The 27555-nt window shown below is 42.0% G+C and overlaps 1 protein-coding gene across 4 annotated transcripts in view; it reads left to right on the top strand.

Annotated features, from left to right (window-relative positions):
* The window catches only part of ANO6 (anoctamin 6), a 187894-nt gene extending 160977 nt beyond the window's left edge, over positions 1 to 26917 (top strand). For 3 of the 4 annotated variants that reach the window (XM_032347961.1, XM_032347962.1, XM_032347960.1), the window contains 5 exons: positions 5988 to 6118; positions 12839 to 13044; positions 17264 to 17466; positions 18746 to 18851; positions 23740 to 26917. In XM_032347961.1, coding sequence (XP_032203852.1) covers positions 5988 to 6118; positions 12839 to 13044; positions 17264 to 17466; positions 18746 to 18851; positions 23740 to 23946 — 853 coding nt within the window. In that variant the 3' untranslated portion in view covers positions 23947 to 26917. Of the gene's footprint in view, positions 1 to 5987; positions 6119 to 12838; positions 13045 to 17263; positions 17467 to 18745; positions 18852 to 23739 lie in introns of those variants that run through there. The other variant, XM_032347963.1, reaches the window with a different exon arrangement.
* Positions 26918 to 27555: the final 638 nt, after the last annotated feature.

Raw genomic sequence — 27555 nt, forward strand, 5'->3', positions numbered from 1 at the left:
TCCTCGTTCTTGGAGAGATGACCTTTGCTGAGGCTGTGAACTAAGTATTTCCCCAACTTTCATGACTTTCTCCTCCCTTATAGTAAGCTTTAAAAACCAACAGTAGTAATTTGTTGAGTTCCTAGTATGTGCCAGTTCCCTGTATTAAGTGCTTGATAGATCACTCTCATTTAATCTTACAATCCTTATTTTTATCTCCTTTATAAAAATGAAAATTCTGTGGCTTAAAGCAGTTAAATGATTTACCCGTGTTTGCGTTATCTGTAAGAGGCTACTGTGGGATTCAAATCCAAGATCCCAGGACTCCAAATCCATGTGCTTTCAACCAGAGTTCTCTTGGGTTCCTCAGGCGCAAGATTACATAATGTTTTAAGAGATAATCATCTAAAATAATAACCACAAATGTTTTGGCTTACTGTTCTTTCCCTAAGAAATGAGAGCAACAGATGTTAGCCAAGGTCACACTGTCCTTTTAAATCTTCACTTAAGCCCTATCTTATATCAAAGTGAAGAGTCCAGTGCTGTCTCAATTTCTGCACATTTTCAGGGGGCTTAGTATATTCCTTTTTTATTGCTGCTGAACAGATTACCACCAACCTAATGGTAATAGGTAATAGGACAATTAAAAAAAAAACACACACAAAATAACAGATTTTAATACCTTACAGTTCCAGAAGTCACAAGTCTGACCTGGGTTTCAGTGGGCTACAGTCAAGGTGTTGGCAGGAGCCTTCCCTTCCAGAAGCCTCTGAGATGAATCTATTTGTTTGCCTTTTCTGGCTTCTAGGATTGTCCACATTCCTTGGCTTATGGCTTCTTTTCTCATCTCCGAGCCAGCCTTGCGGCTGTGTCTGACTTCTGTAGTCACATCCCCTCAGCTCTTCCCTCCCTCCCTCTTCCGCTTTGACTGACCCTGATGATTTCAGTTGGGCCCACCTGGATGACCCAGGAAAATCTGTCTTTTTTTTTTTTTTTTAAAGATTTTATTCATTCATTTGACAGAGAGAGAGAGAGATCACAAGTAGGCAGAGAGGCAGGCAGAGAGAGAGGGGGAAGCAGGCTCCCTGCTGAGCAGAGAGCCCGATGCGGGGCTGGATCCCAGGACCCTGAGATCATGACCTGAGCTGAAAGCAGAGGCTTTAACCCACTGAGCCACCCAGGCGCCCCCAGGAAAATCTATCTTAATGTCAGCTCATTCACAACCTTATTTCCCCCGTACCAGGTAACGTAACATACTCGTTTGTTCTAGGCGGGGGCTGTAGACATCTGTTGGGAAGCCATTTTTCTGACTATTCCACATAACTTTTCAAGATAATTTCTGGCTCTGAGTTTCTGTTCTCAAAAAACTTTTGATCTCTCTTCTGTCTTGCCTCCCACATCTGTATTTTCTGCTTATGCCAGCCCTAACGCCAGCGTGGCCCCTCTCCTCGGTGTCCTCCAGAACCACTCACACCAGCAGCCTTTACTGACATTTGGGACACAGAGCCAGAAACCCAAACAACTTTAATTTTAAAATTTAAAAAATCCATCTTTTTAAAGTCTTTTGTCCATATAACTGTATGACTTTTTTTTTTTCCCCATTACCCTTCTTTGTAGCTTCAGACTCTGCTGCTTGTCTTCCCCCCACCACACAGAACTTCCCTTTCTTTCTCTTCCCTCCACTAACTTCTCTCTCTTCCCCATTACCAGGTCCCTGTTCATTCTCTCTGCAGGACATTTAACCCCCCCCCCCCCCCCCGCCCCGTCTTTGCGGAGCAGAAACCACCAGGTTTCAGTGTGTCCTTCCGCGTCTCGTCACCGGGCTTCATCCTCCACCTTCCATGTAAACTGTCAGGGTCTGTCTCCAAACAGACCCTCCTCTTGCCCCCAGCTCCCTCCTCACCTCTCTCCCCCCTCACAGAAAAATGGATTTTGGTCTTAGCTATAAAATTGGTATTTGGGGACCTTACTACACAGTAAACAACCCTTACCTTCGCTGAGTTCATACTCACATTGTTCCAAGTGAGTACAAGTAGGTCATGCACCAATGTTGGGTATGAAAATAAATATATCAAATAGAGGAAAGGCTTCACTCAGATGAGTAAAAACCATTTTTCCAAAGGAAGTAGGCTGGTTATTTAAACCAAATTTTGATGACTAGTTGGTTGTCAGAGAGCTATTTTCTGATTTAAAAAAAAAAAATAGTGGCTGTTGGGGTGGGATGGAGGGAGATGTATATTTCCTAAACTGGCACTGAGAAATTAATATGCAATGAATCTTGTTCACATGAAATATCTAAAAATAAAGGATGTATATAGTGTCCATGGCTGCTTTATACCTGCGCTTCAAGTGAGGCCATCGTTGCAATATTTTAGTAAGCTAAACTTTTTGTTCAGCTCTTTCTACGCCTGGCCTAAAATACTTGAGGGTGGTACATTTTGAATTCCCTTCCCCTTGCCTGAAAACTAGGAATGCTAAATTTTAGCCACTTTAGAGAGTGACTCTGGCTCTTCCCATCATTCTTTCTTATGGTAGGTACCATTTTCTTTCTCACTCTTTCCACAACAGTGAGAGAGAGCGCAGTTACTCTTGCTACCCAAAACTGTCCCCACCCCAAAAACACACAGGAGGGGGGAGAAAAACTGTGTATGTAAGTCAGCAGCTGTTTTCACAGCATTTAAGTATGTCATGGGGAACATAACGAAATGAATGTCACCATCAACTTGCCGCCTTCCACCACCACCCCATTTGAGGTCCTCGGTGAGGATTCCTGGAGTGTAAGAAGAAGCAGCTCTTGCACCATGACCCAGGTCCCTTTGGGGTCCCCCCGGCACCTAAGTCAGTACCTAGGATTTAGCGGGCAGTCCCCAGCAGCAGAGGAGTGAGTGAGTGAGCCATAGGCTTCAAATACATAACATCAGCGAAGTGACACCGTTGTTTGTTGGACCCAGAGAACAAGCTCAGAGCCCTTTCACCATCCCAGCCTCACTCAGTATTTTAGTGTTTGAGGCATTCCTGGGAATTTTATTCTGTGCTTGACAAAAGACTAATACAATTGCTGCATGAAGCTACTTACTCTGGAGAAATTTTTATGATAAATGTTAAGGAACATAATTATAGTTAAATATCTAAAATACCAATAGCATTGTTCTTTGGTGTTTAGATAATGGATGACTGTAATTTTCATCCATTATATATTTTTGTATTTTTCACAATAGAGATGCACTACTTAAAAAAAGTGAACTATTATAAGAGAAAATATCCCTTCTCAAGATCTGATTTGGCTAGAGGATGCACCAAAGACATAGAGTAAGGAACCTTACATAAAGCTATCCCTCACTGTTCACACTGATCCTTCACTTTCAGGAAGAGTAAAATAGATTCAGATACTGAAGGGTGCTTGTATTCAAAATTAGCAAGTAGGAATACTGTGGAATAGCCTTAAATAGAAATAGTGATTATCTGTACCATGTGGATTACATATGATAATGAAGAAACAAAGAGAAAATGAGGTGTAAAGTGCTTTAAGCCCTGCTTTATGCATAATAAGGACTTAGGAAAGGGTGGCTTTTTACAATGCTGTTCTGTTATTGCTAGTATGCATGGTAAATTCTTAAGAAAACTATTTTTGTAACCTCTGCTAGAGGGAGGAAGCTTCCAACCGTGGCCAGGGGAAGAAGTGTCTGGTACCAGTGTTTTTAAAAAGTTCTCTTGGTGATTCTACGTGCAGTCAAGATTGAGATCTCTGCCCTAGATTCATAACCCACTAGAAAACGCAAAAGACCAAGGACAGTGATGGATGGATGACAGCCCAAGATTTCCTGTTACTGATAAGTGGTTCAACTGGGGAAGATGGAACAAGAGGCTCAGAGTCTGTAGCTCAGAAAAGGAAGCCAGTCAGAAGGATTTCTAATATGACCCATTATGGGTGAGGGAAGGCAGTACGGTGCCAGAGGGAAGTGGGTAGAGGAGCTGGTCATACAAGTGGTTGCCAGCACAGAAATTTCATCCTCAGTCCAAATTGGAATGGATTTAGATCCCCAGTCATAAAAGAATGCTTCTCTGGAGTGTGGAGAGGAATCCATCAAGAGGCTGAGGCTGGAAGTGTGAGCCAAAATAAATAAATAAGACAATAGAAATCAGGAGTCTCCAGTCTGGGTGTCCTGAAGGGTGATGGATGATGCCACCACTGTCCCAAGACCCCAGTCATGCCTAAAGCTGCAGGTGCCTGGCCTTGCCTTAGACTTGACTGATTACGGAACTTTGGATTAGGGCATAGGAAGGAGCACAGCAACAAGCCTTCCAGGTCATTCTAAGTGCTGAAGTGGGACCCACCCACTTCAGACAGCGTTGTGTCCCCAAGCCAAGATTCCAAGTCACTGAGGCTGGGTTTACCATCAGCCTCAGCCAGTGAGCCTGTATTGCTCAAAAGAAAATCCTGTGAAGGGGGTTTTGATGTATTAGGAAATGTTCTAGATACGTTATCTATTCTGGATCATTTAATCCTGACAGAAACCCTGGACAGGATAGGCTTCCGCGCCCCATTTTATTTTAGCATGACCGAAGTCAGGTAGTAAGCAGTGAAGTGTGGATTCGTATTCAGGGGTGTCTGAGACCGTGTCTCTGCCACTTCCCAAGCCTCGCGCTGTGTCCCTAATGTCACAGAAGAGAAAGAAGTGCAGCAGGATTGTGAAGCCAGGGGCGTGTTCTGTCATAGAGCAGTCGCCCCCTCGTGCGCCTCAGGGTTGGGGGTTGGTCGGGTTACCACAGAGACCAGCAGCAGTGGGACGTCTGGCATGACAAGCTGTTTGTAGCACGTGTGCATGGGCAACCCCGCTAGGGCTGTCTTTAGGGTGAAGCCTTCTCAGTATCTGAATTTGAAAATCCGTGCGAGCATGTTGCTGGATCATCCACAGCTTAGCCCAGATGTTTGTATTTGAAGTTGTTTATTGCTGTCGTGCCTCTTACGGTGCACTCCACGAGGAAACCACAAGCCAGCTGTTGCTTGAGGGGACAACGGTTCTTTAGGCTACAGGTGCACGCTTCGTGCCACTGCCAACTTCAATTTCTTTTCAGGAAAAATTGCCCTAAAAGCAGGGGGAGGGGGAGAGGACACATTTGTCTGGAGGCATTAGGAGAGAAGGTAACATAAAAGACAACAGACGACTCAGTGGGGCCAGTGTCCAATAGAGCAGAGCGTGGGGCATTGTTACTTCTCGGGTCCTTGATTTATTCAGCTTAAAATAGGGTCTTGGACCTGTTTCATCTAAATGAAAATATATCCCCATTCTCTCAGAAACCTTTAATGGCTCCCCACTTCCCCCAGAGTAAAAAAATGCCCAGATCCTCATGGTGATCTCTTGGGCTCTGCACAGCTCAGAACCACCCTAGCAGTTTCCTGCTAACCCAGGACCACAGCGGGCGCCATGCTGTGCGTTGAAGGAAAGTCAGGGGCCTGCTGCTGCCTCTGGGGCTCTGGAGTCACTGTACCCTTTGCCTCCTTCACATTTTTATTCCAATGTCACTCCTCCACCTGAGCCCTTCTCTGCCATGGCCCCCCTTCCCCTTCCACAAATGCAGACAATCTCTGTTCCTTGCCCTGCCTCATTCTTCTCTGCAGCAGGATCATCAGCTCCCGTCCCATGTCTGCCTATATTTTCTTCTCTGGTGATTTTATCCTAGAAGGACCATTTTGGATAATAGCAGCCAAATGGGGGAAAACAAAAAACAAAACAAAAACCTAAAGTTAATCAAATGAGAGAAAAGTATTTCTAAAAACTAACTGCCATATGGAAAGGAGCTGGGAGAAAAAAACAGTAGCAGTTACGATTTTAATAAAGCCTGGTACATCGTACTGGTTTTCAAAATATCTGGGGGTAGGGAAGCAGAAATAGAAATTTAGCATGAAAACAAGCGATTAATTTCTTGGGGAGGTTGTGTGGTTCTCTTATGAGAGATCTGCAAAATAATTAATGCTATTCTAATTTATAGTTCGATCTTTTTGGCAGCTGGGTCAAGAACCTGATTGGACGATGTCGCACAGTTTCTGGAGCAGAAAAAATGACCCCGCGATGGGAACAAGACTACCACCTGCAGCTCATGGGCAAACTGGGATTGTTTTATGAATATCTTGAAATGAGTAAGTCCTTAGTGACATAAATCATACTGGAACATGTTTTGGATTCCACATAATTAATTACCTGGCATAGTGAAATGGAAAAAAAAAAACGTGTTTTTCTCCACTAGATAAAATTACACAGTCAGGCTTTAACCTAAGATGACTGTGTCTTTGTCAATATTCTTTGTACAGAGCTCAAGGTTTATTACTACGCAGTCCGATGGAACACTCACTGAGGTCCATCCTCACCATTCTCAGTGCGCTCTACCCAGGCCATCTGAGAACACACTCACAGCTATGACTAGAGGTGATTCAGCTTGGGCTGGAGTCCACACAGGCCCAGCTGTTGACCGATACACTTCTGAGTGAGTCATTTAATCAAGGCTGCACCGACAGCCTGCAGGAGCACGCTGTTTCCAGGCAGGGAGGATCACAGGGTTCCTCCCTTTCACACCTCCCACCTACTTTTGACAGTTGTACCTATTTCTCCTGGCCCATCCTTTCTGTGTGGTTCCTTAAGTGACCTCATGGCTGATCACTGGCTTGAATTTAGAACTAACATTGGGCTGGTTTGGAATTAAGATTGAAGACAGGCCCCTTCTTTCTTGAATGCCGTTGTCCATTTGTGCAGTCTTTGCCTAGGCTGTTTCTCTTCCGCTGGACTTGAATCTGAGCTCTTGGGTGCCTTTAAATGGACACATCTCAAAACATTTCCAAAGGAAGCACTGACTTTTCTATATGCATGACACAATTGTATCTGTTGGAGGGCTTACTATTTTCATGTTTTGTATCTTTGCACTTTCAGCTAACCACTGCCCTGAATTACAATTTTGTTAAGCTTAAGAGAATAGAAAACGAGGCACAACATTTTGGTTGACAGGCCTTGCTTTTAAACAGGGATTTGTGTGTTTGCAAAGATACCCCTTTGTGGTTCCTGTTTCCAAGTCTGCAGATAGAGGATGGTTTTATTAAATCACGTTCTATATATAATTGCTTTTAAAAATATACATTATACATGGATCACATCTGCTTCCTTCAGTGAGTGAAAGGTTTGTCTTATAGCTTATTCAGTCAACAGTACTTTGCAGCCTGGAGTTTGATTTGAATTTCATTTTTGCTTTCGTTATGTTTCGTGACCAGGTTCAGTTAAGGGTATAGCTTCAGTACATAATGTAGAAGCTGTATTTATTTATTTATTCTGTTCATTTTCAAAAAGACTATAAGACAGTTACCTCTGATTCCAAAATGAGTCATAACTGTAATATTTCTTATTGGAGCTATTATCAGCATTAATAACAATAACATTCTGGGACAGAATATCATTTGTTATTTTAGCACCAAAAACATTGCTTGGAAAAAGTTATTTTTCTGTGGTTGACTAGTCAAATAGTGTTGAAAGAAGTTATAGGAAAAGGTTGTGCTTTGGGGAGAAGTTGGCATGGCTTTTTGAGTTTCATAATCTCATTAAAATAATTACCAACACAATAATTCGGTCTCATCCTACCCTACAAGAAAGGATGGAATAATAACTGTTAAAGACAATTTTTTTTTAGATTATTGAATTGTTTTCCTATTATCTAACTAATAACAAATGAATTAAAAAAATTCATCTATTGTTGAGAGTAGGCCGTCTGATTGGTATTCAACACCAGAGCAAAGTCTACTTTTTGTTATTTGGTTTGTGGGAGATAGAATTGCCAAGTACCTTTTGAATTATTTCTGTTTCTCCAAAATAAATATAGAGTGCCTTTGGTCTCATCACCACAGCTCCTTCCTTCTGGTTTTTCCCATATCTGTGAATGACACCACCATCTACCTTTTTAATTATGCCTCCTAGCTGTTGAGGGGAACCATCTTCTGCCAGACAACCCTGGAGCCTTTATACTCCACCACCATCTCTGTTCCCCTCTGTCCAATGGAGAAGACTAGAACTCCCCTCTGCCTGAAACACCTTTCTCTTCTCTACCTGAGGAATTCCTGCCAAGCCTCAGCAGTAACACTCAACTTTTCACACAGATTTGCTGCTCTTCTCTCTAGGCGTTAACAGCGCTTGCTTCCTGCCTTGATGGCATCTGGCTCTGTGTGTGCCTGTCCCCCTGGCTAGACTGATTCCCCTCAAGGTGGCTACCAAGACCTTTGCATCTTTCGGCCCTCAGCTGGAGCACCACGGTCTGGACCCGGTACTCATAAATATTTATGTGACCCGAGCTTGGCATTTCAATACACACATAAGCTGTTAGTTGAGTTTGTGTTAACATGGCCCCCAGCATCCCAGTGAAGTTCTTTATGGCATGTCTTTGGGGTTTTATTTTTGGGTGAAATTTCTACTTTATTTATCTATTTCTGTCTGCCATCCTTGGAGATGATTAAAGTAACCCTGGTGTGTTAACCAAAATTGCCTCCCCAGGTGTATGTTCCTGCCTTCTGAGAATTCAGACAGAGGATACAGAGAAAGAGCCTGTCAGTCTACAATCTGGAAGCCATAAGATAACCATTCTGTGCTCCCAGCACTACACAGTGTAGAAACTGTCTTGAGAATTCAGTGGTGGCTTCTGGGGGCAGGTGCCACAAATTAAATGCAGTAAAGTGGCAGAGTGGACCCTGTTTTTCTCTAGCCCTGCCTCTTCTACCCTTGTTAACTTGACCTCCTTTTCTTCCATCTCCAAGTAACTTTTTTAAAAGATCCATTGAAACAATGACCTTCAATTATTATTGTCTCCATCTAATTTACTATGATGACTGTCAGCACTTGAGCATCTTCTCGTACCCACCCCTTTTCCTGTCTCTCCAGTGCTCACCTCACTAAGCACCCCTATACTCTCTAGAACCCAGGTCTGTCTTCCCCCACTCCCTCATCTCTACTGTTTCTGCTCACCACCTGCTTTGATGCCCACCACCTGATGATGCCTCCTATCTCTTTTCTCATTTATTCATTCATTCATCCAATAAACATTTATGGAGCACCTGCCAAATACCATATCAGTTGGTGGCGAAACCAAGTAAGACAGGGTGTCTGTCCTCACAGAGCCAAGGGACAAGATCAGACTTCCTAGAACAGGTGATACTTGAACTGGACTTGGAAGGATGGGTGCAAGTTGTCTATCTGAAGTATGGGAAAGGAACTAGACCTTTCATGCAGAGAGGCAGACCCATTTAAAAGTACCAGGGCATGAAACACCTTGGCCAGTTCAAAGAGTGGCAAGTAAACAAAATATGGTAAGAACAAAGGATCCATAGGTAGGACTATAAGGGAAGCAAGGGCTAGGTCATAATGCTTGCTTAGCCAGGAGGGTAGAACTTATCCTTTTTTTTTTTTTTTTTTTTTTTTTTTTTTAAATATTTGTCAAAGAACAAGCAGGGGGAGTGGCAGGCAGAGGGAGAAGCAGGCCCCCACTGAGCAAGGAGCCCGATGCAGGCTCAATCCCAGGACCCTAGGACCATGACCTGAGCCGAAAGCAAACGCTTAACCAACTTTGAACCACCCAGGCATCCCTAGAACTTATCCTTAATGAACTTATGCTTGGAGTATTTGTAAGCAAAAGAATAATATAATGTTTATTTTGAAAAAGATTAGCTCATTCTGCTGCAGAATGGAAGGTATTTAGAATGAAAATGATATTTGGGGAGGCTACACCAGGTAACCCACACAATTGGGTAATCCCCACACCTAAGTAAAGGCGGTAGGCATAGGAGTAGAGATCAGGGAGACAGATTTGATAAGTGTTAAAGAGATGACTAGTATAATAATATATATAATATATAATAATTACATATAATATAATGGAATTATTGAGATAATTTCCAGGAGATAGAATACGCAGGTGGAATATAAGGAGAAAAGTTGGTTTCAAGAAGATGGTTAGGCATTGGGTATTTCGTGTGTGTAAGGGGGTCTGCAGGATGTGTCCATAGAAACGTCTACATTAGGAAGCTGGATCCATCAGGAGCTCAGAGGAGCTGCAGGTGAGACTATGGGAGTGATTCAGGCCTGCCAGGCACAGAATTGATGATGAGGCCCTGGGGGGAAGGGTCCTGTGAAGGGTCAATGGGGAAAGAGATCCACAAAGAGAAAGAAGAATAGCAGAGGGTTGTGTCAACATAGAAGCTGAGAGGGTGCGTGATAATGTTGCTTAAGAGGGATTTGAACACCGAATAAAAGGAGCATGATGTGAAATACACAGAGAAGTGAGAGCCGAAGCCCCTGCCTCATTGCTGGACAGTGGGGTTAAATAGAAGCCACACCCTATAGCTAGGTAGCGTTTTAAAAAAAAATTGTGTGCACGTGCGTGTACACACACACACGCACACAACCCTCACCTTGGCTTTTTAGATTCTTTAAGTAAAACAAAAGTCAAGAGGGAAAAGCATTCCACTGAGAGGGAAATACTTGGCCGTATCAAAAACAGCCTCGTAATCCAACAAATAAGGACTGAAAACGCACGCTGGCTTAGGAATAGGCCGTCGCTGCAGAGTGAGCGTCACGAGGGCTGAGGCAGGAGGTGTGGCTCTGAGGAAGGAAGGAGTAGTGGAGAAATAGTTGAGGGGGTATTTCGAGAAGCTTGACTGCACAGTGAAGAAGAAAGCAGAGTAGTAGAGAGCACTATAGGGTCCTGAAAAAATTCGAGTCAAGGATTATTTGGGTTTTTGCAGTTTGTGTTTTTTGCCTTGCAGAATCCATAGGTCTTTTTTGTTGTTGATTTCAGAAGTTTAGAAAGTTCTTCTTGTTTGAACATCAAAATAGGTTATATACCGTGTTGATTTTTCTACTGCATTATTTTAAAATTAATTCATTTGTAATTTATTTTGGTGACAGAAGTGAGGACTCCATACCAGTTTTTCCAGTGATGTAGCTAATTGCTCTAACACTTGAATCCACGGATTTGAAGTATCAGGTTTTATAATATAGTAAAATCTCATGGATATCTGCCTCTCTTCTGTTTCGCACTGTGAATGCACTATCTTTGAACTGTTTCAGTTGCCATCGTGTGATAATATGCATTGGTTTCTCTCTGGCCCCACCTTAGCCTTTCTCAGAATGTCTCTCATGCTGTCAGTTCAAGCATCCCTCTTCATTATTTTACCTGTGTAGTTGTATAGATTTCTTGAAAAACTGTAGCATCACCTTTCAGCTTAAAAAAGAAAAAAATCTATTGGGGATTATTAATTAAATTTGCATTATATTTTGCAATTCTGTTTTGGAGAAAATAACTGATGAGTCAGCCCAGTTAAGAGTATGGAACATTTGGCCATCCATTCATTTATCATTATTTGTTTTTATTTTTTTAGGCTGTTATCATATCAGTGTTAACATTTCTCACTAATTTATTCCTAAATAGTCTGAACTTTTATTGTTATTTTAAATGGCATCTTTTCTGTTTGGGCTATTTAACTGGGTTAATTACCAGTATAGTCCTAATTTCTGGCTTCTCTTGAATAACGAGGAGATCTGGCAACATTGGACCCTCATTCTGATGTGGCAACTGTGAGTAGTCCCTTTCATTAGCCTACAGACTTGCCAGTATGCCACAGTTGACTGTACCCATTCCATGCATTTCTATTCTTGCCTGGTCCCTGTGGGCAGATGAGTTCATTGAGGGGCAGGTGGTCCATAGACACAGTCCGCAGCATAGCACCAAGCACTAGTGTCAACATCGATGACATCACCAGCTCTGGTCCTTGGCTATCTTTCCTGAAAGTGATGGCTCCTGTCTGGCCTGTGGACCTGCCAGATCTTTCCAGCCCTCTCTTCTTCTGCATCACACCCTGGCCTCTCAGACCAGAAGCACATGCCAATTCCTTCTCCCTCCATAGTCTTGCCCTTTTTGGCCAGATTGGTCCCTGCCCCTTTTCTGAGCTGTAGCTGTAAAGAGGCCGTAAATCTTCCCTTTACTCACAGCCTTATTTCCACATCTGTACTAGTTTACTTGAAAGGTTTCTTTTAGATCTGTGGCCATCTCATTCCTAAACTTTACCACACACTGCCCCGCTGCCATGGTACAGTTTACCCCAAATCTCTGATGTCCATCTATAGTGATGCCATATAAATTACAGAGAAGGAAGAAAAGAATTTCTGAGCCATCACTTGAATTTTTATTTACTGTGACTACATAGACTGCAACAATGTCAAGAGAAAAATTCCTGAAGAAGTATATTTTGCCTTATTAGGCCACTTTCAACACATACGTGTCTGCGATTTGTAATAATACTAAAAATTCTCTGAATGCCCTGCATTGCATTTGCAGACTTGCGGGAGCTCGCTCATTTGCCTGTTTCTAGCATATTTCCTCTAACATTCTCTAAACAGAGTCTTCCCAAAAGTCCATTTCTTATTTCTTTTTAACGTGTTAAATGCTTCCACAATATTCCCTTTTTTTTTTTTTAACCCTAAATCACAAATCCTCTTCCAGCATTCTATTATTTCCGCAGAGAATGGATAATATACCTGGAGTGTCCCAACTTTACTGCCAGCGAATAACTTTAGTTGATTAAAGATTTTAAATATATTATTCCTACTCCGTGTGTACGTAGGAAAGAAACCGGCTCTAACCAGTCTTCTTTCCAGACACTTCACCTTTGTCTTTGGTTCGGGTTCTTTCCCTGTTGAACATTGTTACTACCATGGATGTCTTTTCTCTTTGGGACTCAGTTTGTTGTTTGCCTTTGTCTTTATAAGAGTCAAGGAGAGTGTGTTGTCCTCCCATCCACCCACCGCTCCATGATGCGTGTCCATTCCATTGACAGTTATTCAGTTTGGGTTCGTCACCTTATTTGTGGCCTCTTTTCCACTGGCCCCCCTGTTGGCTCTGGTGAACAATATATTGGAAATAAGAGTGGACGCATGGAAAATGACTACCCAGTATAGACGCATGGTTCCAGAAAAAGCCCAAGACATCGGAGCGTGGCAGCCCATCATGCAAGGAATAGCAATTCTGGCTGTGGTGACCAATGTGAGTACACCTAGGCTTCCCAGGGTAAAGAGCTCGAGAAATCCAAAAATGCATTAGTGTTGCTACCGAAAGAACCAAATGTTTGCTATATTTTTTTTTGAATGGGAGGGAGATGCCAATACTAATGTCCATGTAAAAACAGTTGTTATAACTGTGATTGTTATTGTTTTTTAATGTTCTTAATTGTTTATATTATTATTCGTGACTTCTAAATCAAGACCTCTTATAGGAACAGTTGCTGAGAGTGACCATTATGCTATTATTGTTCATTTGCTAAAGGTTTTATTTAATAGAAACACAGTAATAGTAATAAGAGTAAGAACCAACTCTCTCTCACTATTATCCAATAGTGCTTTTATTTTTTTTCCCAATAGTGCTTTTTTTTTAATTTTTTTTTTTTTTAAAGATTTTATTTGACAGAGAGAGAGAAATCACAAGTAGGCAGAGAGGCAGGCAGAGAGAGAGAGAGAGAAGAGGAAGCAGACTCCCCACAGAGCAGAGAGCCCAACGTGGGGCTCGATCCCAGGATCCTGGGATCATGACCTGAGCCGAAGGCAGAGGCTTTAACCCACTGAGCCACCCAGGCGCCCCCCCAATAGTGCTTTTAAAACAGAGATAGTAATCTGTCCATTTGTAGTGGGAGGATGCTAAATTAAGAACTATCCTTCTACCCTATTTTACCATATATTCCATACTATTAACTGAAAATATTAACTATTTGATGATGATGTATGCATAAGCAGTTTGCATTCCATTCACGTGTTACCTTCCTTTTCTCCTGGGGCAGAGGTTCTTCAGGGAGGGGGGCTTTAGAATGGGTCCCTTCTCTCTTCTCCACCCCAGCCTTGGCCTTTGCTCGCCACTCACTGGTCATTAGCTAAACAGCCTCATACCCTCTATGTGTCCCACCTTGGGGGAACAGAACACAGTCCTTCATAACCTGTATAGAATTTGGACCAATCTGAACAATCAGTACCCCCTACCTCCCCCTCCCTTCTCCCTCTCCCTTTTTTTAAGCACAGGCCAGCAAGGAGCTCTCAGGGAGAATAAGTTCCATTCCATCCCAATAGGGGAATGACCACCTTCCCTAGAAATATCCTTACAGCTGGGGTTATTTCCTCCCTTATTTCACTAACCGTTTTACTCTCAGGTCACAATCCCAACACGATGATATCTGAGTTTTAATTTCTTTGTCAAGCCACACTTGCCCAGAGTCCGCAGCCTTTTCCCACGAGCACTTGTAGAAACAGAATTCAGCAAGTGCCTGTGGGTCAGGCTCCTGGTCAGGCTCTGCACTGCAGACACAGGTCAGACCCAAAGTCCAGCTCTCACTGATGTAGCTTCCCAGCTGCATGACCTTGTGCCAGACCTTAACACTGGAGAGTTTCAGTTTATCATTTGTAAATTGAAGAATTCCTTGCTGTATATTTTAAAACTATTATATACCCTAAAGAGTAACGCAGGGACTTCAGCGAGTTAATGCATGGAGCCTGGTCCTCATGCAGTGTTAGCTATTGTTATTCTCTTCATCACCCATCATCAGTAACAGCGGCTGTGTAGACTTTGACAGGTATCTAAACTAAAGGCACAAGATTTTTACAATGTGTCACTGAGCTGTGGTTACAGTTTTACACAATCAAGCCAATTTTCTGGAACTCAGCTGTCACCCCCTGCCAAGAACCCTCAAGTTATTCAAATTGTAGGCTATCCCTGCTTTCTGAAGAAAGTTGCAAATTGCACACAAAAGACAACTGCTAGGCTATATCATTTTCCATTTACCCAAGTTACCCACACCTTCCACATCCCCTGTGCTACGAAATGAAGACTGATGTGCAGAAATAGGACAGTGAGGCTTTTCAAGTTCTACAGTCATAAAAGAATGAGTCTGTCACATTCAGTATGCTGTACAGCATGAAGCAAGGTAGGAATGTGGACCTGGGCACTTTAGGAATATTGAAGCAACAAGGTTTGAAACTTGAAGTGTTTTTGTTTGAACTTCAGCTAACCGGAAACTTCAGATGATTTGTACTCCCCATTCCCAGCACTTTGGTTTGATTGTCGTAGGCATCTTCTCCTGATATCCCCAGCAGGGCTCCACTCCATTGGCACATATGGGGTATTTGCTGTGTTTCTAAGGCTACCGTTGGGGGGGGGGGGCGGTGGGTGTGTAAACAGGCACCTGTGTGCTTGCTAATTGGTGCTACTGGTCCTTATCCAGTAGTTTTTTTTTCTCATAACCTAGGCATCGTTTTATTATACCCTAGGAAAACTGCTTTTTAGATCATTGAACTACAGACCATCCTTTTCCCCATATGATTAGGATTTGGTCCAGCTTCCAGGCTGCAGGTCCTGTTGCATGTTTGTGTGTCTGTAGGAATGGCCCTTGTGTAGCATCCCCTCCCATACCTAATGTAGGGCTCTACCATCTACTGGGCACAGAGAGGGCTAACTTTCCATAATAGGAGAACTTTCAACTATAGGAGAAAGAGAATTGCCACCAGGGATGAAAATGGACATCAAGCAAGAGTTTGGTATGAAATCATTCATCTTCCAGCAGCTTGTACAAGAATAGACTGAATTGACAGGTTGTATCAGGCCACAGTATCTGCCACTGAAGACCGATTTTAATTTACTTTGACAAATGGAAAAGCAGCACAGCGCATTTACTTGCACTTTTGCAGTGTATCTCAAAGAAGCTCAGTTCAGGAGGAACAAGGGTCTTGTCAGAAGACAAAAGAATTCTCTTCCTTGTTGGAATTTTTGTAGCTTCCAAGCACATCTGCAGGTGATTCTGTAAAAAGCTATAGTTAAATAACAGGAAATGTTAAACTATTGAAATCTGGAAAATGTAAAATATTCTTGTCCTACATCCCTCCCCAGCCCCACCCAGAGTCAAACATACACACATACGTCAGAGGAAATGACAAAGCTGGTTCTACTAGGGGGAGTAATTTTGCAATAGGAAAGCCCCCTTTGTTGTTTTTCTTGCTCTGCTGAGATCTTGTTTGTTGACTTGTGGTCTCACTGCATCTAAACCATATGTTCAGATGAACACTATTAAAAATCATGTTGTGCCAAAAACATGTCTTTCTGCTTCAGTAAATGAACCATTCAGCTTTGTTTATTCACTTAGAATTTGGGTTTAAGTATATTCCTTACTTTCTCCCTCTTTCAAACCAATTTTATACATTAGAGAGTTGAAAACCCAAATTAAAGAATTTTAGAGAAAAATTCATGTAATTCAGAATACCCTTCTATCCTGATAGAGGGCTGCCTGACACAGACTCAGGTTTAAAACTGATCTGAATTTATTCCTTTAATCTTGGAACACACTAGACTTTCTTCAGTTAGTCTTTCTGAAGTTTAGAGGCTTAGACACGAGGTCCAATAAAACAGGCATACACTTGACCATATGAATGGCACAACCCCAAGAGTTTCTTACTACCTACATTTTAAAATTAATAAAAAATTTTTGCTCTCTAATGAAGCAACATATGTAAGTATATACTGATGGTTTAAAATCAGACTGTGAGTGGATGTGAATAAGTCAAGATACTCTAGGGGGAAAAAGTATGAATTTGAAGGCCCTTATTAGATTAAGGAAAATCTATTTTATGCAATTTATAATTTATAAAAATAGAATTAATTTTAAGAGGCAAGTGATTTAAAAATGAGTTTTGTATCAATTGTAAACTCTACAAAGGAATTATGTAAGGCCACATTATTTTTGTAATACTGGCCCTAATATTACTTAGACAGAAGGGCCTTCTCAATCATAAAAGAAAGATTAAAATTATATCAAGTAGAGTTTCAAGGTTGAGTTGTATAATATTCTAATTTTTGAAAACCTAATTTATATGCAACATATGCAAGCAACTTGAGTTAATCCAGGATACCCTGGTCTACAATTACTGTACTTAAGAAACCTAAGAAGCAACTTGCAGACCTTTGCTTTTCGACTGCAGATGGACTTCTGGACAGCCCTTATGTGAACTAAAGACCAAGAGGAAGTAACTATCCTTTAAAGCATTGCTCAAAGACTTTAGGACACTGGCTATCTATATCCATTTGACGGTTAGAAAAGGATTAAAGTTCCTGAATCTTTCATTAAAAAAAAAAAAAAAATCAACCAATGAACATGTAATTCTGGTGTGTTTGTTAACCATAGCTGTAGAGGCTCTAAATTAACAGCCGCTGTCTTGTGTTCCTCCCCAAACAGGCCATGATTATTGCTTTCACATCGGACATGATCCCCCGCCTGGTGTATTACTGGTCCTTCTCCGTCCCTCCATATGGCAACCACACCCATTACACCATGGAAGGCTACATCAACAGTACTCTCTCCATCTTCAACGTCTCAGACTTCAAAAACCAAAGCAAGGGAAATCCAGACCCTAAGGCGGTTATCCCTACCACATGCAGGCAAGTTCTGCTTACCTGTTTAAAAATATACTTCCTCTTTTAAAGGACTTTTATTGTCATGTAATTCTAAATAAAACTGCTGGAGGCATTCCCCACCCGCCCCCAGGTTTCTTTTCAGCCAAACTTAATACAGACTGGGGTCAGAATTTACCAATCAGAACATAAAGCCTCATTTAAAGATGGGAGTTTCAAATGATTACAGGGAAACTCATCCAGGAGGAGAGTCTTGTTCATACCTTAGAAAGGAAGAAACTCAAGGAGTTCCCAAAAACAAGTCAATTCAGTTGTAATGACTCATCTGTTATTCAAGCACACGCTGATGTGCTGAGTGACAGCAAAGCAGCCCTCTCACTCCAAGAAATACAAAGACGAGAAATGTGAGGACTGCATGCTCACCTAGCAGCATTCTCGAAAGCATTCCATGAGGCCGCTTCTCTCTGCATTGATTGTGATGGCTGGTGAGGTCAGCTGTGGACAATAAACAAGTAAATCACTACTTGATAAAGTTTGTGGACTACAGGTCCTAAAGGTTTTTGTTTTTGTTTTTGTTTTTAATTCAGTGTCTTAACCCTAAAGGAGATTTTAAATCTTACTTAGTTCAACTCCTCAAACCCTTCTCTGGTTCAGATTCTCAGCAGCACAACCAAGAAACTAGAAATAAGCCCCAAATAAATGTTTTTAGAGCCTCTTCAGAATCCCGTATCGAATCTTCTTACTCTTACTTGACATAATTCTAAAGAGTAGTTACACTCTTCCAGGTCTAAAAGGTTACAGGCAGAAAATTTGAGATGTGCTACCTGAGGGCAATAGACTAACAGCAGTAGCTCCTGACCTCTTAAAAGGAAATTAGGTTGATTATATTACAGCAAGCAATTGGACATTCCTCTCTAGAAGGAGGGGTAGCCCATAGCTGAGGGAAGCCTGCTGATACCACGAGATAAATAAATTTATAATCCTGTTTGTGAAAATACACCACGTCATTTTAGTGTTATACTCTTTTGAGAAAGCAGGAATAAAATTCTGACAAAAAAATTTTTAAATACTTTCCTTTTTACACATATGGTGTGTGTGTACGTATGTATTACCATCATCTTTTTATGTTAAGTATTACTGGACTCATTATTTCAGGATTTTGTAGGCAAATTAAACTCTTGGAGAAAATTTATAGGATGTCCAGTTTTAAAAAACAGTACATTAATTATGACCTCTTTTGAAAGGGGTCCTTGCTTTCACTACTTAATCAAAAAGAACCTCCTGATATCCCTGTTTTACTTTTCAGGTATCGTGATTTCCGGAACCCACCTGGACACGAACAGCAGTATAAACACAACATCTACTACTGGCACGTGATCGCAGCCAAGCTGGCTTTCATCATTGTCATGGAGGTAAAAGAAGTATATTTTGAAAGAGCTTATACGGCAGTATAAGCATTAAGTATTGCCAACTTGGACTTAAAATACATTCTTTTCTCTTGCTAGCAATTATTTTAGGACATCTATTAATGAAATTTAACAGGCGAATACCCATAGTGCTCTCATTAATGAAATGAAATCGGTTATCTGTTTGAAAAGGTGAAAGCATTTTGTGTGCTAGGGGGATTCGGTGCCTCTCACTGCAGTACTGAGTGCCTTTTTTAAAAATTTGGGGCGCTGGCCTGCATTCTAGACCAGGAAGGGGCTTATTGAAGACGACTAAGATCTGATCTCTGCCCCTAAGGAACTTTATTGCTGTCGTAGTTTTATTTGTATTACTATTAAGTATTTTTATTACATTTTCATAATCTACCTCTTAGAATAGTCTTTTTGTATCCCTAAAATTAACCAGCTCTTAAAATGACTGAGGCAGCAATAAATTTGAAATTGAACTAAGCAACTTTACTTCTGACGCAGAGGGAATAACCACTACCAAACTGTGAAGGCTGTGGTCCTAGTTAGGGTAACACTTAAAGGTTGATTTTTCTCATATAGCATAGTAGGTGGCGGCTTCTGAATCAAGACCAGCTCGCTGACAGGGACAGGATCTCTGTCTCTCTGGCACTTGCGTGCATGCGCTCTCTATCTCGGCATGTCGTGTGTGTGGCTGCAGGGTGAGAGCTGCAACTCCCGATGGAACACGTACAGGGTCTAGACAGTAAGGAGAAAGAAAGAGGACGCTCGCCGTATCTGTTCCTTTTTGTCAGGAGAGAAAATGCTTTGCCAGAAGCCTCCAGGGCACACGGCTCCTCCAAGCAACAGAGTAGGCTGAGACAGGAGGTGTTCGGTTTGCTCTGAACAAAATGAGAGTCTGTTAGCAAGAAAAAAGCCGGATAGGCTGTGTGGCTTTGATCATTTTTCAGTTTGGTATTTATTAAAAAACAAAAAAACAAAACAAAAAACCACAATATTAACAGAAGAGGAATCAAGTTGTCATTTAGCTCCCCATAATTGGAGGATTCCTGGAGTATCTGCTACATCAGCAAGAATCACTAGTTTATATTCAGATATGTAGTGACCAAAGTGTTTCGACTTCTGCTTCTGAAATCATGGCTGACTAGATACTCTTGAGGGGCCATTTCACTACAAAACATTCACAGTCAGCTTAAAGTAGAATTTCCTTTGCATTTTCAAGCTCAGGGAAAGGGAGGAGAATCTACAAAGGGGGGCAGAAAGGTAACGGCTCAGCTCCAGCCGTGAGCACCCCCTGGGGCGCAGGTGCCTCTGAGGCTGCCGGGGGGTCATCAGCTCCACCCTCGAGAGTCTCAAGGGCGCCAAGCAGTGGGTCAGCCCCAAGGTGGACCAGCTAAAGTTGAGACTCTTGGATTCAGCCAGGGGCCCCCCAAAGAGCTGAATTTGTCTCAGAGCAGAAGGAAATGCATATATTCCCTGGAGAAAAGAATGTCCTCCGTTTAGACCACATTTTTCTCTCAGATTGAAATAATCAGATATGAGCTTCCAAAGATGAACAGTAATAACATGGGGAAATGAGAAAAACCACAAGTGAGATTCAGAAAATAATAATTTGGACCCTCAATAACTTCAAGAGTATGCGTTATCACATTAGGAATTATAAATTAAAATGTGTATGAATATGTTTTTAAAAAAATGAGTGACAAATGAGCAAACAATAAACTAAAAAATTACAAGGTAATCTTGAAAAATATATAGTTGTTGAAATGAAAAAGCATATGGATTAAACAGAAGTCTGAAGCAAGAATGAATGAATTGAGAGATAGGTCTGAAAAAAATTATTCCCAGCACATCACAGGGAGAGAAGAAAGTGGAAAATGTGAAAAAGAGATTAAGCAGTTTTTTAAAAATCCACAGAAGGAAAAAAAAATACTAGAGGAGAGACAATATTTAAAGAATTAATGGCTGAAATTCTTCCCAAAGAAATGAAAGGGATGTGTTCACAGAGCAGAAAGCACAGCAAATATCAGGCAGAATAAAGAAATCCAGGCTTACAGAGATTGTAACAAAAGTGCAGCTCCTTGAAGATAAGATCTTAAAAGCAACCAGAGAAAAAGGACAGATGACTGATAAAATTGAAATGAGAGTAGACTTTAACAGCAGCATGGAAGCCAGAAGCAAGTAGTCAAATATCTTCTAAAACGCTAAAGAAGGGAACTATAAACCTAGAATTATAACAAAATTTTGAGTAATTGAAAAATCTTTCCATAAACAAAATGCCAGCCCATATGATTTTGTAGGAGAGTGATGCCACACTTTCTAGACGTATACTTTCAGATCATTTTAGTTACCTCCAGAGACCAGAAAAAGAAACACTCTCCAACTCCTTTTAGATCCTTAAATCAGACAGGAATAGAAAGAGGAAAATTATAATCCAGTCTCCTTTGTTGCACTGATGCAAGGATCTTTTTAAAATGTGCCTATTGAATCTAGCAATGTATTTTTTAAAGATGACATCAGGCCACATTGGTTTACCCCAGAAATGCAAGGGTAGCATAATACAGAAAGTCCACGTCTATATATATAGATGGGGAAGAAAAAAAAAAAAAAAAAAAAAAAAGAACCTCGCCTTCCTACATCATCAGCTTTCGCCCCTTGACTCTATAATTTCCATCATTCAGACACACTCTCATCTCAGATATTCTCCACTCTCCCATTATCTACTAATCAGAAGCCTTTGGCACAGCTGATCACTCTCTCCTTCTTGAAGTTCCTCCTCAGTTGGCTCCCAGGAAAACTTTTCTTCCCTTTTCCTCTTATCTCACTAGGCTGTCCCTTCATAATCTCTTTAGTCCCTTCCTTCTCTTTTCTCTCTCCTCACAGCCTTGGTGATCTCACGCAGTCCATTGGATTTAAATACCATGTATATGCCAGTGACTCAACGATATTCCAGAGCCCCTTTCTCCTGAACTCAACCCATGAATCCAATGTCTACTTGACCTTTCTGCTGGGATAGCTAACACATACATCTACCACCCCAAATGCCCATATTTTCTTCAATCCACTTGGAATGTTCTCTCCATGCTGCCCTAAATATTCCACCCACAATGGGTCTGCCCCCTCTCAGTCATGGCATTTGTCGCTACCTCACTGGTTGTTAAGGGCAAAATTCTTAAGAGTCCCCCACTTGCAATGCTGCTGGCTTTCCTTGGACAGTACATTGCAGATCTGACCATTACCAACTCTGCTTCTATAACCGGGTTGGAGCCACCATCATTTCTCACCTGAATTAGGGCTGTGGGCTCCTAAATAGGCTCTCTGCTGCCTTCACATCTCACTCAGAGTAAAAGCCAGTGTCCTTACAGTGCTGTGCAAGGCCTGACACGCTCTAGCCATGCTCTGTTACCTCTCTTTCTCTCTCTCATCCCTCCCCACTGCTGTTCCTGATGCACAGCCAGCAGGCTTCCACCACACAGACTCTGTACTGACTGTTCCCTTTGCCTCGCATGCCTTTCCTCCTGATGTCTGTGTGGCTGGTTCCCCACCTCCTCAAATCCTTGGCAAAGTGAGGCATACCCAGTCTGATCTGTACAAAATCCATCTGAAATTGGCCTCCCACGTAACACATAAACTCCTGATCTGCTTTACTGCTTTCGCCACACTCTTATCACGTGAACACCATGTACAATTTGTTGATTTTTAATGATGTGTACATTGTATATTGTGTATTTCCTCGGTAGGTCAGAGACTTTTGCATAACGAACAAATAAAAACTTGTTTGACATCATTAGTCATCAGAAACGACTAAATGACTAAAATGAAAGTGCATTTTATAATCATTATGTTGGTGAGGAAAAAAACGATGACCACAAGTGCTGGCAAGAATGCAGAGCCCCTGAAACCATCACACGCTGCTGGTGGAGGTGGAAGCTGGATTAACTACTTTGGAAAAGACTTTGATACCATCTTGGAAATTTGAGTATTCATTTAACAGAGTCTTGCCAGTTCCACTTCTAGGTCATCCCCTTGAGAAACTCTCACAGATGTCCTCCAGAATCCAAATGCAAAAACATTCTTAACATCATTGTTTCTAATAGAAACACTAGAAACAAGCCCAGTACATTTTGATGGGGTAATCGACAGGAGACCCTTATACAGAATTATGAACAAACTGCAGTTATGCACAATAACATGGATGGGTTAGAAACTAGTCTTGAATGCAGATGTCATTTTTAGGGGCGCGTGGGTGGCACAGTTCAGCATCCAACTCTTGGTTTAAGCTCAAGTCATGATCTTGCAGTCATGGGATCGAGCCCCGTGTTGGGCTCCATGCTCAGTGAGGAGTCGCTTGAGATTCTCTCTCCCTTTCACTCTACCCCCTCCTGCTCACGTGCATTCTCTCTCTCTCTCTAGTAAATAAATCTTTTAAAGTAATTTTCAAAAGACCATATACAGTATCTTACTTTTTATAAAGTCCAAATCAAGGGAGACTAAACAATATATTATTTGGGGCTATCTACATATTTTGTTAAACAGGTTCTCAAAAATAAAATGATACAGATAGGATTTAGCGCGAATCTTTGGGGGAAGAGGCCTGGAAATGAGATAGGAAAGGAACACACACAAAAATACTACAGCATTGTCAGGGTGAGTGTTAGTGTTCTTGAAATTGTCAAAGCAACAAAATGTAGCTCTTTGGCAGACCACATGGTATAGGAGAGACTGGTTGTATATAGAGAATACTCACCACTTTGTCCAGATCTATTGCTGGGATGACTAAGCAAAAAAACAACCAAAAACAAAACAAAACAAAAAAATCACAAAAACGAAAAGAGCTCTGTGTTCCCCACCATTTCCTTGTGATGGACACTTTTCTTCTCTCCCACAGCATCTCATCTACTCTGTGAAATTCTTTGTATCCTATGCCATCCCAGATGTATCCAAAAGCACGAAGAGCAAGATCAAGAGAGAAAAGTACTTAACCCAAAAGCTTCTTCGGGAGAATCACCTCAAAGATATGACAAAAAATATGGGGGTCATAGCTGAGAGGATGGGGGCAGTGGTAGAGAACAATTTACGACCAAAATTAGAATAAGAGCTTTATGTTCTGAGAAGCACTTTACAGAATTTAACGCCGTCAAAATATATTCTGAATCACTAATGAGAATGTTGAAGTTAAAACACTTTGGCAAATAGGTGTCTTCGCTATTGCCATTTTCATAGAGATTATTTTTCAGTTTCAGCCTGCCATGCAGGACCTGGGAAATGCAAAATTTAGATCAAGAAGTGCATAAAACTAATCACCTGGAAAACCAGAAATGTTACCCTTTTTTGATAAATTGGAATTTCTGTAACACAGAAAGTGTCTCGCAGTGTGCTTAAAAACCACCTCTTCCAAAGCTGAATGGATTTTTGTCCTTCCGTTTGATTATTTTCATTCCTTTCTGTTCTCAAGCACATGCTCCCCTTTTAGGCGGTGTTTCATTTCTTCACTTTGCCAGATCGGTCCCAGAGTTCTTTCCCTTACAGTACTTTCGTTAAAGACTAGACATATTAGCTTTTGTGTGATTAAAAATAGCTAACTCAGAATTCAGTTTGAATGCTGTATTCAGCGGCAAATAGACCCAAGAATTCACAATATTTAGGTGTATTAGCACATCCCTACAGAAAACGAAACCTCACTTAATAAGAGGAAATAGTTTCCGTCTTCATTCTGGCCTGTCTTTCCATCTCAAAGAAATACTCTTAATGGATTGGAATAAAGATAGCAGGGTCCTGAAGTGTATTTGGACTAATCCACAGTGACACCTTTTATCTTCCAGGAGCACTCCTGGAATCCTCTGTGCCTAATCAGTGTTGACTGCTTTGCAAATCTCAAGGGAGTAAGATGACAAAAGTGGGGAAAGGTACAGATTCAAATAGAATTGGAACTCCTATTGATCAGGATAATTAATTTACCTCTTCTAAAGAGAGGTGGTTTCTTGAAAAAAAATCAAGGGATTAAAATTACATTTTTATCAGCGTAAGAGTCTGGAAAGATAAGCCCATCCCTTTCCCAGCAGTTGCCCTATAGCCATCAGATCAGCTCACTGGCACCCCTGGGAATGGCTCACTGCCCAGCCCACCCAACAGGACAGTGCTGCACAGCTTGAGAGAACAGCAGGTGCCCTCACTGTGAGTCCCGGTGGGGAGTGCCTTTCCAGTAGGGGTCCTGCCTATCCAAGTGATCAACATACCAAAGCATCTGCCATGGTCAAGGTGCTTCCCTACATCCTCAATTCCCTTAGTCCCAGCCCAGAACTTGTTTGTAACTTGCGTGCACCGGGATAGGGGTTGGTGGGGGGGTCGTGGTGGGGGGAGAGGAAAGAGACAGGCAGACCCAGATCACTCCCTATCCAAAAAAGAGACTCTGGTCTGGATATGAGCCTCCCTAAAGCCACAGTCTGGTCACAACCCCTGCCGCCAGCGGGAGATAACTTCCTGATGAATGCCCGCACACTGCGCACATCTTGCCTTCAGTTTGTCCGCTCAGCAGCCTTTACTGTGCTTGACCGCCTTTCAGGTGCAAAGCCCTCCCGGGGCCCGCACTGCGCTTGCTTGACTGGTACCTGGGCAGCGCTGGGTGTGGGAGAGGGTGTCTGGCACTGGGTTCTTGCAAGGTGGGCCGCCACCCACTGCGGTGCTGCTAAATGCCCAGAGGCCAAGCCACTCAGAATCCCAGCGGCAGAGGGAAAGGAAAGCCATTTCCTGAGCGGATTCAGAGGCTTGTGGTAAGAGCAGCTTGACTCAAGGTCACCGTTCTAAATGCATGCCGTGAAGGTTTGAAAAACAAAAATAGTTACGTATGGAGGATCCATCGGAGCAGCGCTCTGGACTTCTGAATTGGCCCAGTGGATCAGGAACAACATTTCACTAACCTTCTTGGTCACATGAACAATGGGAACAGAGCGTTCCCAGGAGCCACAAGAGCTCTGACCGTACAGGGAGTAAGAAAGGGCTCCTTCCTCGCAGCCCAGACTGCGTCTGGTCCCTCCCCTGCTCACCTGGGATACCGCTCCTGCCAGTGGGGCCGCTTCCTCTGCTCTTAACTCTGCTCTTCTCCGAAGCCAAGGACTATCTCCTCGTGTTGGATTGGGCGAGTACTCACCATTTAGGGGAGCACAGAAAGGAAATCTTCTTGCCTTATTTCCTTGTATATACGATAAAACTTTAAAAGAGTTGTGCATTTACGTCTTCATAAGTCATCTTTCATCAATCATTCATAGGTTAAAATGTGCTTTTGTGGACAGGAGTGGGGGAAAGCTCTATATTTTTAAAGGCAGAAAATGGGATGTAGGACACTGCCAATATTCCCCAAACAGCGACGTGCGGGGAGCCAGGTCACCTGGGACAGCGACAGTGTTAATGTAACTCCAGCGCGGACTTGTCCGCTGCAAAGAGAAAAATGTGGGGCTGCGTCTGCAGGCAGGCACGGGCTGGATCTGTAAATGTGAGCAGAAGCAGCACCCCAGGAAAAAGGGTGGGTGTGACTGTGCCCCCATGAAAGGAAAATCTGGCCCTCCACCTGCCTGGTGTTAACCACTAGAGAACTTTGTTTTGTATCCTTTTGTAATGCCTGTGAATTTTAACAGATTGAAGCATTAGACCAAAATACTCAGGGGATTTTTCCTTAAATATCCCTCAGATATTTCGGATGTGTCAATAGATAGGGAACGCTATCATTTCTGTTTGAAAACTCAACAAGGCCATCTTGCAAACTGTCACCAAACGCCTTCCCTTTTAATTACCCATGCATGCATCTTGAATTTCAGAAAACATTAGTTCACAATGGGGGGCAGAACATGCTCTGTTACTGAAACACTTCTTGTACCATTTTCTCATTGTGCAGAAGATGTTTGAAAAGTTAAAATGTATGAGCAGCTTAACTAAAGTAGAACGGAAATATTCATGATGCTTTCATACACTGTGGCATAAGATGTAAAGTTTGTAATGTTTTGTGAATTTCTGTGCATTTTAATATTCTTTTATAATTATGAGCATTTTAATAAATTCATTTTTCAAAACAACACTGGTCTCTATATTTGTCTTCATGTTTTTAAGGAGAGTATACATTTATATATAAAAATGTAATATATATATACACACACACATATATATCCACTATTTATCAGTTATGTATCACCCAGATAACAAATGTGTGCTTTTATGTAGATGATATCTAAAATTATATTTTTCACCACCTACACTTACTTTGAAACATGATTTTTCTGGGAAAAACTGGGTGTGGGGTTTCAGCCAGGGCTGCTAAAAACCAGTTGCTTGGATTGAGCAAGCCCTGCCAAGGGCACCAAGCCCGGAGAGCAGGTGGGAGCTCAGAACCAGCTCCCCTCCGGCCCCCCCACACTGTGGTGCGCCAGAGCCAGGCTGCATCCGCGAGGAGGAAAAGGCACTTTTCTCCAACTGCATAAAGTTGGCTTCTGCACGCTAAACATGATTGCAAGGGGCAGTGCCACCAGAGAGGGTAAGTCTCTAATAATCCCAGAAAGGCTCTGTTTGAACCTTCTGCAGCACTGGGTACAAAAAGGGGAAATTATGGAGAAGAAAAGAGGGGAAAATGTCATTATAAAAATCAACCTTTTTATCCTGGACAACATATCCAGATTTTAACTTTTTCTGTTTTATTGGAGGGAAGTGTTTGTTTTCT

Source organism: Mustela erminea, chromosome 6 (genome assembly GCF_009829155.1).
Source record: "Mustela erminea isolate mMusErm1 chromosome 6, mMusErm1.Pri, whole genome shotgun sequence".
Lineage (NCBI taxonomy): Eukaryota > Metazoa > Chordata > Mammalia > Carnivora > Mustelidae > Mustela > Mustela erminea.